At 47.9% G+C, this 12,500-nt stretch overlaps 3 protein-coding genes across 5 annotated transcripts in view; 1 reads left to right on the top strand and 2 right to left on the bottom strand.

Annotated features, from left to right (window-relative positions):
* mtfp1 (mitochondrial fission process 1) overlaps window positions 1-1,931 on the bottom strand; it is a 2,190-nt gene extending 259 nt beyond the window's left edge. Inside the window, 4 exon segments of one of the 2 annotated variants that reach the window (NM_200686.2) lie at window positions 1-258; window positions 690-922; window positions 1,036-1,163; window positions 1,707-1,927. The exon segment at window positions 1-258 is cut by the window's left edge and continues 34 nt beyond it. In NM_200686.2, coding sequence (NP_956980.2) covers window positions 192-258; window positions 690-922; window positions 1,036-1,163; window positions 1,707-1,776 — 498 coding nt within the window. In that variant the 5' untranslated portion in view covers window positions 1,777-1,927 and the 3' untranslated portion in view covers window positions 1-191. 2 annotated transcript variants of the gene reach the window in all.
* Window positions 1,932-2,643: 712 nt separating this feature from the next.
* Window positions 2,644-7,899, top strand: lman2la (lectin, mannose-binding 2-like a). The gene is given in 9 exon segments (NM_205725.2): window positions 2,644-2,789; window positions 3,398-3,516; window positions 4,132-4,249; window positions 4,340-4,422; window positions 4,541-4,573; window positions 4,743-4,904; window positions 7,051-7,165; window positions 7,262-7,381; window positions 7,477-7,899. Coding segments are annotated over 9 exon segments (1,011 nt in total). The 5' UTR covers window positions 2,644-2,671; the 3' UTR covers window positions 7,620-7,899.
* A 59-nt stretch (window positions 7,900-7,958) lies between these two features.
* The window catches only part of wbp1 (WW domain binding protein 1), a 5,672-nt gene continuing 1,130 nt past the window's right edge, over window positions 7,959-12,500 (bottom strand). Inside the window, 4 exon segments of one of the 2 annotated variants that reach the window (NM_205634.1) lie at window positions 7,959-8,289; window positions 8,328-9,288; window positions 10,594-10,761; window positions 12,463-12,500. The exon segment at window positions 12,463-12,500 is cut by the window's right edge and continues 65 nt beyond it. In NM_205634.1, coding sequence (NP_991197.1) covers window positions 8,939-9,288; window positions 10,594-10,761; window positions 12,463-12,500 — 556 coding nt within the window. In that variant the 3' untranslated portion in view covers window positions 7,959-8,289; window positions 8,328-8,938. 2 annotated transcript variants of the gene reach the window in all.

The raw sequence follows: 12,500 nt of genomic DNA on the forward strand, positions 1-12,500 counted from the left end.
TATGAACCGTTCACTGGAGACAGAAGTGAAGTGAGCATGTGTTAATAAAGACACTGTGATTATAATAAAGCGCATGCAGAGAAGCACAGACCAACACACACACACACACACACACACACACACACACACACACACACACACTCCGGCTCAGCTGCTGGTGCTGATCATAGGCTGGGGTCAGAGGTCAGGGGTCAGTCTTCTTTTTCTCCTTCACTGTAGAGTTTCCTCAGACTGGAGTCCAGCAGGAGATCAACAGACCTGAGGGAGAACACACACACACACACATATCAGCAACACACACACTCATAAATACACACACACACATATATAGATATATTGGGCATGTCCAGATCTGGTCACCTGGTTTCAGACTCGATCAGAATCAGATGTGAGCTGCTGATCAGGACAGGTGTGTGTGTGTGTGTGTGTGTGTGTGCGCTCTGGCTCAGGCTTATTAACAGAGGGACATGATGTGCAGAGATCATTGGCCACTGATGATGGTTAGTTGTGTCGGGAATCGACCACAGATCAGCTGCTGTCCTCACAGACACAGGCTCCGCATCACACTGGGTCGGGTCGGGTCGGGTGCGCTGTATATTTGTGTTTCAGTGTAATGAAGCTGCACACTCTAAACACAGCACAGTGATGTACACACACACACACACACACACACACACAGAGAGTCAGACCTGTCGATGGGGGTGATGATGAAGGGGATGGTGCTCAGGCCGATGGCGGTGGTGGTCCACTTGCGGACAGGAAGTGGCCAGCGTGTGGTTCTGCTCAGCAGGAAGTGAGACGCGGCACACACTCGGTTGATGGTGAATCCAGGAACGGCCACAGAAGCCAGAGCCTGCCAGACGAACGTGTCCACCACTGCCACACACACACACACCGCCTTCCCCGGACGCTCACCGTGAGCCTGCACACACACAGAGCAGAGAGAAGCACACACACACGCGCGCGCACACAGAGCAGAGAAGGGGGGATCAGACACTGCAGATTTGCTGCACACACACACACACACACACTCACCGCTGCTGCTTTCCGGCCTTTATCGATGGCGTCTGCGGTCACGTACGTGGTGGCGACGCCGTAACTTGCCCACACCGCACCCACCGGCACCAGCGCACGGAACGCCTCGCCCACCTCATTAGCATAACCTGGAGGACACACACACACACACACACACACACATACTCTTATTCAATACATGCATGCATACACACGCACACACACACACCACACATACAAACACTCAAATAACAGACATTCCATTCAACACACACACCCATTCAACACACACACACACACACACCTGGCTAAGTCTCAGTCAGGAAACTGAAAGACTAACTAGAAGAACCAGGAAGAACGCCAAACTAACCCAAACTAACCAGGCTAAGCCAGTCCTGCAGGTCAGAGTGTGTGTGGGGTGACGCTGGTTTAATATTCGCACATTAGCTCATTGATCAGTCTCTGTGTTGTTTAGTGTTATTGTGAATATTCAATCTGAATTAGCCTGCTAGTATGACATGAACACAGCATTCCCTCTGTGTATTTGACTGAACACTGCTGTACTCTGATAATGAGATTTCGCTATTTAGAGTTTGTAAATAACACTTTTATGAAATGGTGTTATTGAGGGAAAGTCTGAATGTGCGAATATAAAGCAGCTTTACCCCGGTTACAGACAGTGTTTGACTCACCCAGGAATCTGACCCAGGTGTCTCGGTAAATGTCCACCGGTTTACTGTGTGTGTCGGCGGAGGGCTCCATGCTGACCTCCAGAGAGCGAGAGAGAGTGTGTGAGCGAGCGAGCGTGTGTGTGTGTGTGTGTGTGTGTGTGTGTTTGCCGCGGGACTGACTCCAGATCAGATTCTCAGCTGCGCGTCTGTTGATCCTGATGTCCGCATGCAGGAGAGCGCCATACTGGCCACACTGAGGGAGCGTCTACAAACTACACACACATCTACACACCTGCACATCTACACTAGCACACACACTACACATCAACACATCAAACACACACTTAACATCTAAAAACACTACAAATCTACACACTACACACACTCCACACCAAACCAGCTGCAGTCAACACTCGTCTTTCGTTATTTATCAGGCGGCTAATTTCACGACAGTCCCTAAAGCTACTCTTACGCGGTACTCCGGAAGTGAGGAGAAACTACTGTAATAACAACAAGCGAACATCCCAGAAAAAGACCATAATAATATTAATTATAATATTAATAATAATAATAATGATATTAATAATAATAATAATATGATAATAATAGTGGCACATCAGTATGATCTACTAAACTGCAGAATGTGTTTGTAAATGATCTGATATTTTAAATAGGCAGTATACACTAAAATAAAGTAAAATCAGTAGCTTAATGTAGTTTATGATGTTATTGCGGCTTTATAATGTTGTTTATGATCATCAGATGTGGCTGTCGCGAGTTTAACAGCTCTCCTGCGATCATTATTCTCTGGGTCCCGTTCGCCGATGTGTGGGCGGGCCGACGCTTGATTGACAGGGCGGCGGACAAATAAGAGGTCGCCGTGTCAGCTCAGCAGCCAATCGGGTGTCAGCAGAGGGCGACGGTGGGGCTCGATGACCGCGGCTGCAGCAGCGGACGTGTTTGAAAACATCAGGAGGAATTGAAGGATGATTTGGGCGTCAGCGCTGATCTTCATCACCGCGCTCAGCTCCGGTGTGTGTGATGACGGACACGAGATGGAGGAGTTCCTCAAGAGGGAGTACACACTGTCCAAACCGTACCAGGGTGAGCACGCACACATACGCACACACACACACACACACACACACCGCTCGAGACACTCATTCAGCATCAGCACATCATAATACTGTTAATAATGATGAACGACACACTCCATCAGTGAGCAGAGCACGCGCGAACATGTCATGACGAATGTGTGTGTGTGTGTGTGTTATTACACATGTCTTAAACTGAACGTGTGTGTGTGTGTGTGTGAGAGAGAGAGTCAGGGCGTGTGTGTATCGGTGTGTATTTATTATGAGTGTGTGTGTTTGCGTGTTGTGTGATATATCACACACAGATGTGTGTTCAGTGATGGGTTACAGGAGTTAATAAAGCTGATGAATCACACACTTCTCATGTTTATCAGAAAATAAAAGATTAAAACAAAATTAAACCAATGAATTAAACTAAATTAAGAGTGAAAACAGACATGATCCAGTAAAGGGAGAGAACACAACCGTGCAGGACAAACATGAGGGAGACCTAGGACATGTCCCCACAACTCACAAAAACAAACCTGAGTGTGTGTGAGATAGAGAGATAGTCAGGGCGTATGTGTGTATTATTGTGTAGCATGTGCATTAATAGTGTGTGTGTGTGTGTGTGTGCAGATGTGGGCGTGTCGGGCTCGTCTCATTGGGAGCTGATGGGAGACGCTCTGGTCTCCTCTGATTATGTTCGTCTGACTCCAGATCAGCAGAGCAAACAGGGAGCCATATGGAGCCGCATGGTGAGACAGTGCACACTCCATCACTCACTAGTGTGCTCAACACACCTCACACACTCCAGCACTCACTAGTGCGCTCACTACACACTCCATCACTTACTAGTGTGCTCACTATACTCTCCAGCACTCACTAGTGTGCTCACTACACACTCCATCACTCACTAGTGTGCTCACTATACCCTCCATCACTCACTAGTGTGCTCACTGCACTACACATGTGCTCTGCTCATCTTCAGACTTCATTGTTTCACACACTGCTCTGATCTGATCGGGTTAGAACCGACGTTACATTCATTCATTCATTTTCCTTCAGCTCAGTCCCTTTATTCATCAGGGGCCGCCACAGCAGAATGAACCACCAACTATTCCAGCAAATGTTTTACACAGTGGCAACCAAGTACCGGGAAGCACCCATACACACTCATTCACACACACACTCATACACTACGGCCAATTCCTACACCAACTGACCCAGCCGGGACTCAAACCAGAGACCTTCTTGCTGTGAGGCCACAGTACAACACCACATCGTCCACCAACGTTACACTCTGTATCTATATTTACCTATCTGACCAAATCAATGTGTGTGTGTGTGTGTATGTGTGTGTGTGTGGGCAGCCTTGTCACCTGAGCGACTGGGAGCTGCAGGTCCACTTTAGGGTTCACGGTCAGGGAAAGAAGAACCTGAACGGTGATGGTCTGGCCGTCTGGTACACTAAAGAGCGCATGCAGAGAGGTCAGAACCCAGCAGAACTACAGCAGAGAGAGAGAGAGAGAGACAGGTACAGCTGGCTGCATCACTGTGTGTGTGTGTGTGTGTGTGTAGGGCCGGTGTTTGGAAACAGGGACTTCTTCACAGGCCTTGGTGTGTTTGTGGACACGTATCCCAATGAGGAGAAGCTTCTGGAGGTGCAGAAACACACACACCATGAAGAGTACTGCTCTGGGTATAAATAATCACTATAATAATAATGAACAGCTCTGCTTGTGTGTGTGTGTGTGTGTGTGTGTGTGTGTGTGTTCTCAGGCTCAGAAGAAGCGGTATACTCCACGCACACAGGTAATCTGCATTCTGTAGTTCAGTAGTGGTGAGGCCAGCGGGTCAGTCACTCTGCTGTTGTGTTGTGTTGTTGTGTTATCATTACTCTGCTGTTGTGTTGTTGTGTTATCGTCACTCTGCTGTTGTGTTGTTGTGCTATTGTCACTCTGTTGTTGTGTTGTGTTATTAGCGTATATTCCCGTATGTGTTGGCTATGGTTGGCAACGGCAGCATCAGCTATGATCACGATCGGGATGGGCGACCCACAGAGCTGGGCGGCTGCAACGCCATGGTGCGAAACCAGAAACACGAAACCTTCCTCTTCATCAGATACGTCCGGCGCCGACTCACGGTCAGAGAAACCCACCGACATTCACTGACATCAGCACAACTGACCCAAACAACTTAAATCAACACTAATGACCAACAATACTGACATCAACACTACTGACATCAACACTACTGAACCACACTACTGACATCAACACAACTGACATCAACACAACTGACATCAACACAACTGAACCACACTACTGACCAACACTACTGACATCAACACTACTGAACCACACTACTGACATCAACACAACTGACATCAACACAACTGACCAACACTACTGACATCAACACAACTGAACCACACTACTGACCAACACTACTGACATCAACACTACTGAACCACACTACTGACATCAACACAACTGACATCAACACAACTGACCAACACTACTGACATCAACACAACTGAACCACACTACTGACCAACACTACTGACCAACACTACTGACATCAACACTACTGACATCAACACTACTGACATCAACACAACTGACATCAACACAACTGACCAACACTACTGACATCAACACAACTGAACCACACTACTGACCAACACTACTGACCAACACTACTGACATCAACACTACTGACATCAACACTACTGACATCAACACTACTCACATCAACACAACTGAACCACACTACTGACCAACACTACTGACCAACACTACTGACATCAACACTACTGACCAACACTACTGACATCAACACAACTGACCAACACTACTGACATCAAAACAACTGACCCACACTACTGACCAACACTACTGACATCAACACTACTGACCAACACTACTGACATCAACACTACTGACCAACACTACTCACATCAACACAACTGAACCACACTACTGACCAACACTACTGACCAACACTACTGACATCAACACTACTGACCAACACTACTGACATCAACACAACTGACCAACACTACTGACATCAAAACAACTGACCCACACTACTGACCAACACTACTGACATCAACACTACTGACCAACACTACTGACATCAACACTACTGACATCAACACAACTGACATCAACACAACTGAACCACACTACTGACCAACACTACTGACCAACACTACTGACATCAACACTACTGACCAACACTACTGACATCAACACAACTGACCAACACTACTGACATCAAAACAACTGACCCACACTACTGACCAACACAACTGACCAACACTACTGACCAACACTACTGACATCAACACTACTGACATCAACACAACTGACATCAACACTACTGACCAACACTACTGACATCAACACAACTGACCAACACTACTGACCAACACAACTGACATCAACACAACTGACCAACACTACTGACATCAACACAACTGACCCAAACAACTGACATCAACACTACTGACCCACACTACTGACATCAACACAACTGACCAACACTACTGACATCAACACAACTGACCAACACTACTGACATCAACACTACTGACATTAACACTAATGACCCAAACTACTGACATCAACTTAACTGACCCACACTACTGACCCAAACTACTGACATTAACACTACTGACCCACACCACTGACATCAACACAACTGACCAACACTACTGACATCAACACAACTGACCCAAACTACTGACATCGACACAACTGACCCACATAACTGACCCAAACTGCTGACATCAACACAACTGACCCACACTACTGACATCAACACAACTGACCCACACTACTGACATCAACACAACTGACCCAAACTACTGAAATAAACACTACTGACCCACACTACTGACATCAACACAACTGACCCAAACTACTGAAATAAACACTACTGACCCACACTACTGACATCAACACAACTGACCCAAACTACTGAAATAAACACTACTGACCCACACTACTGACATCAACACAACTGACCCACACTACTGAATTCAATTCAATTCAATTCAACTGTTTATTGTCATGTGCACAGTAAGGAAACACGTCTCCCTGTACAAGTGTGAAATAAACACTACTGACCCACACTACTGACACCAGCACTACTGACATTAACACTACTGACCAACTCAACTCACTGACAAACACCTGACACAGCTGACCCGAAACCACTGACTCCCAACACTACTGACAAACAAAAACACTACTGACCATATATGTGTGTGTGTGTGTGTGCAGGTCATGATGGATATCGATGGGCAGCATGAGTGGAGAGACTGTCTGGATGTTCCTGGTGTTCGTCTGCCGCAGGGCTTTTACTTCGGGGCTTCAGCTGTCACAGGAGACCTTTCAGGTGACACACACACACACACACACACACAGGTGTATAAGTGAATCATGATATCAGCCTCAAGCTCATGTTCTGTGTGTGTGTGTGTGTGTGTGTCAGATAATCATGACCTGATCTCCATGAAGCTCTACCAGCTGACGATCCTGCGCAGCAAGCAGGAGGACGAGGAGCAGGAGGAGGTTCTGGTTCCCAGCGTGGACAACATCGACCTGCTGAGGCGTAAGTATGAGCGGATCACCGTATTATCTCTGTGTGTGTATGTGTGTGTGTGCAAATGTCTAATGTGTGTGTCTGTCTGTGTGTGTGTGTGTCAGCTCCCGTAGATGAGGAGAGTGTGAGCAGCGTGGGCATCTTCTTCAGCGTGCTCTTCACTCTGCTGGGGGTGTTTCTGCTGGTGGTGGTGGGACTGGTGCTGTATGAACACTGGAGCGAGAGCCGCCGCAAGCGCTTCTACTGACACACACACACACACATGAAGAACTCCAGTCTGCACTATTGGACATGAATAACACACACAGCTCTGTGCGCAGTGCAGGGTGTGTGTGTGTGTGTCAGAGCTGCTCTATACAGATGAACAGCAGTCGGACCGCAGTATCCCAGCAGAGCTCAGCCGGGTGTTTCCCATGATCCTCTGCTCTCGCTGTGTGTGCGCCGGCCCCGTCACACATGCTGTGTTTATTACTGTTTATTTATTGTTCAGAAGCTGATGATGACTGATTAAAGTGGAGCTGTTTGTATTGCTGATTGTGCGTCTCTGAGAAACACACACACACACACACACACACACACACACACACACGCGAGTGCCAAAGCTGCTTTATTGTTTTATTACAAAAATAAAATACAAATGACTATAGAAACACACCAGCCGACCGCGGAGACCACACACAGCCCAGATCATCATCATCATCATCATCATCATCACCTCGCTCCGTCTGAACTCACACACACCTCCGCTCAGCTCTACTACAGTGCAGGAGTCACACAGAGGAGCTCCTCATTACACATCAGCATCACTATTAAACACACACACACACACGCACGCACACACGCTGCAGACGCACAGCTGCTCAATGTCAAAGGCTTCATGTTTAAGAGCATCCGGGGGAGCACGTACACACACACACACACACACACACACACACACACACACACACACACACACGCGAGGGCGCTGCTGCTGAGTTTTGCATAGCCGAGTGAGTCCGTCAGTCTGTTTCTCCACAGGGAAAGGCACAGAGTCTGTAAACAGCAGAGTTACGATGATGAGGAGCGAGCGAGGCGGCGGCGAGAGTGTGTTCAGCGCAGTCACACACACACACACACACACGCACACACACACTCTCTCTCCGAACACCACAATGAGTAGCCCTTACAGTAAAGCTCAGTCCGGTCAGACAGGAGGTGCAGATTTACACATCCGACATGCAGATATCAGTGTCACACACGCACACACACACACACACACACACACACACACACACACACACACACACACAGTCATCCAGAGACACAGACTAACACACACACTCTCATGCATGAAGTCATCACTCCAGCGGCAGTCATTGAAGTTTCAGGCACACAAACATATAAAAGTGGGTGTGCCGCTGCGCGTGTGCGGGCGCGCGTGTGTGTGTGTCCTGCGGGAGGTGTGTCAGTCTCTCAGGGCTGAAGTCACGGAGCAGCAGTGGAAAACAAACAGTCTGTGGATCAGTCTGAGTGGAGGAAAGCCGGAGCGATGCTGGGAAACACGCACACACTCTCTGCAGCGCGGTGTTACAGTGTCTGCTGCAGTGTTTGCGGTGCCGCCGGCTCCGTCTCCTTCCCCTGCAGGCTCTGGTGTTCAGGGCAGCAGCCGCCGTCAGCACCCGTGCACCGCTCGTCCTCGTCCTCCAGCTGGCACACACACACCTCGATGCCCGAGTCGCCCGTCACGTGTCTGCGCCGGCCGCTGGGCTCCTCCTCCCCCTGCTGCGGCTCCTCCCCCTGCTGCAGCTCTGCCCCGTGCTGCGGCTCCTCCATAGCTCCTCCCACAGTGGCTGCAGACTCTGAGTAGGGTGGGGGGGGCGTGGGCGGGTGCGCCATCACCTCCTCATAGTCCGGCAGCTTACAGTCCGTCCAGAAGCCTGAGCGCAAACACACACACACACACACACAGTCAGTGATACTCTCAGCACATCTGCTCACAGCTGGCCCCACCCACTTCACTCTAGAGATGCACCGGTCCCGATATTTGGGTCAGATATGGGTTTGATGCTGCATGTTTTCTGGATGCGGTATCGGCCAGCTGGTACTGATCCAAATCTTTTCTTGGGTGTGCGCTGAACTCTTGAGTTCATAGGTCATGAAGGCAGCCTGTTATAGGGCAGTAGACGGTTGTGCTGTGGGCTACAGTATCCGCATGCATCCTAACGTGCATGATGGTGTACAGATGAGGTGTAGACGCGCTCCTGCACAGCTGATCACTGTTCCTGCCAGCGTTCTCTCAATAATATCCTGCTGCAAACTCCACCACGGTCAGCTCGACGTGTCTCAACAGATTGTGTTACTGAGTTCTGCATGTGTGTGTGTTTGTGCCAGTCCAGTTTATGAGGATGTGATGAAGGCTCCACTGTAACTGCTGCAGCACACACCGCTCTGACACATGCTGCATGTTGAATATCCCTCATTATTTCACAGAGTGTCTTCAGCATCTGGCTTTACTCTGTGCTGATGTGCTTTCAGTTTCTCCGTCTCACTCACTGTGAGTTCAGGCGAGGGAATGTTTGAGTAAATCTGCTGCGTCTGCTCAAACCTGCAGGAGAACATCAGGCTCTGCTGACGGATGGTCATTTACCAGTGATCAGTGTCAGTAGTGGTGCCTATAGCAGATCTCAGAGAACAGCCTTCATATTACAGAGGAAACATCAGCTGGACACAGCAGATCAGGTCAGTGTCATAGCGAAAGCTCCAATTCTGTAGATCACAGCACACACCATGTCTACAGGGAGAGTGTGTCGTCTGTCATATACATATATCAGCATCGGCTCAGTATCGGGTTCGGCTCAGTATCAGGTTCGGCTCAGTATCGGGATCGGCTCAGTACCGGGATCAGCTCAGTATCGGGATCAGCTCAGTATCGGGATCAGCTCAGTATCGGGATCGGCTCAGTATCAGGTTCGGCTCAGTATCAGGATCAGCTCAGTATCGGGATCGGCTCAGTATCGGCTCAGTATCGGGTTCGGCTCAGTATCGGGTTCGGCTCAGTATCGGGATCGGCTCAGTATCGGGATCGGCTCAGTATCAGGTTCGGCTCAGTATCGGGATCGGCTCAGTATCTGCTGATGCTCACAAATCTGAGATTGGCATCAGATCAGTCCCAAACAAATGGTATCGGCGCATCCCTACTTCACTGTGTGTGTGTGTGTGTGTGTGTGTGTGTGTATACTCACGCAGGTTGAGGGGCGCAGGGCTGATGTATGAGCTGGACGCCCCCTGATAGGCCATGAGGCTGATCTCTCTCTGCCGCTGCTCCTGCTGCAGACGCATCTTCACCCGCCGGTGTCTGTAGGCGCAGCAGCAGCTCATCAGGATGATCAGAGTCCACACCAACCAGAACCCTGCACACACACACACACACACACACACACACACACACACACACACACACACACAATTAATTCATAATAATAATAAATAATTAAAAAAATTTAATACAAATAAAATTTAATAATAAAATCATTGGCTGCATCCAAAATCACCCCTATACCCTTACTAGTGCACTGTTTGAGGGAGCAGCCCTTTCTAGTGGTGTCCGGAACCACAGTGGGTGTTCTGAAGTGCACTCAATCAATCCCACAATGCACTGCAATAATGAGTCTACAACCCATGCACACTCAACAGCTAGAATTTACCCATAATGCACTGCTAGCATTAGTGCACTAAATGAAGGTCCCTGACTGACCACTAGATGGCGTCTACAGTCTCTATTAGTGTGGAGTTCACCAATAAAACATTATTTACCGACAGTAACGTTAGGAGACGACAGACATCAGTCAACAGTGCGTCATCATCACTGACAGACAGCAGCGAGTGTTACACAACTACACACAAGCGCCGGACACACGATCAGGACATACACTCAGTGCTCACTTGAACATTGCGAGGTCCCGGAACAGATCAGGGTAACGGATCCAGCACGTTACCAGAGGAGTGAGAGGTGTCACGGACGAAGGTGAAGAGAGTTGGGGAGTCGCAGAGGAAAGTAAAGAGCAAGGCGGGGCGGAGCAGGGGGTGCGTGTGAGGAGGGGTATCGGTAAAATAAGGTGCCGGATCCGGCCTGTTCCGACACAAATTAAGCCCTGTATACACTAATGTACAGGAACCGCAGATATACAGCAGGACGCGCAGGACAGGAGACTTCGAACCGGGACCTTCCCAAACCACACTAAACCCTAAAAGCAGCAGGTATCGTTGAGTATCGGTGTCATTCTTGATTATCGCCATTATTGTTAAATATCACGGTTATTGTTGATTATTGCCGTTATTGTTGATTATTGCCGTTACTGTTGATTATCTGCGTTATTGTTGATTATCTGCGTTATTGTTGATTATTGCCGTTATTGTTGATTATTGCCGTTATTGTTGATTATCTGCGTTATTGTTGATTATTGCCATTACTGTTGATTATCGGCTTTATTGTTGATTATCGCCGTTGTTGTTAATTATCTGTTTTATTGTTGGTTATCGGCGTTATTGTTGCTTATTGACGTTATTAATGATTATCTGCGTTATTGATGATTATCGCCGTTAATGTTGATTATCGACATTATTGTTGATTATCGGCATTATTGTTTAATATCGGCGTTATTTTTAATTATCAGCATTATTGTGGATTATCTGGGTTGTTGATTATCGCCGTTTTTAATGATTATCTGCGTTATTGATGATTATCGGCTTTATTGTTGATTATCTGTGGTATTGTCGATTATCGCCGTTATTGTTATTTATCAGCGTTGTTAATGATTTTTGGCACTGCAGTAGTGAAACTTATCCTGACACGACGCGATCGTGTGTCATACACCAGTATGATGACATCACAATCTAAACCACACAGCTGGATTATTTACAATAATTATAATTTAGTGCATTGTCTGATCAACTGCAGTGTCCATGCAGACTGCAGACTAGTAAGGGCCCTAAAATTGGCCTGATTTACAATAAACAATGATTTCTACTGAGAACTATTGATTCTCTTCCAGAAGTGTGTGTGTGTGATTGTGCATGTGTGTGTGATTGTGCGTGTGTGTGTATATACTCACACCACAGCTCATAGTAGTAGGTGCAGCACTCCGTCTCC

Source organism: Danio rerio, chromosome 5 (assembly GCF_049306965.1).
Source record: "Danio rerio strain Tuebingen ecotype United States chromosome 5, GRCz12tu, whole genome shotgun sequence".
NCBI classification, from domain to species: domain Eukaryota; kingdom Metazoa; phylum Chordata; class Actinopteri; order Cypriniformes; family Danionidae; genus Danio; species Danio rerio.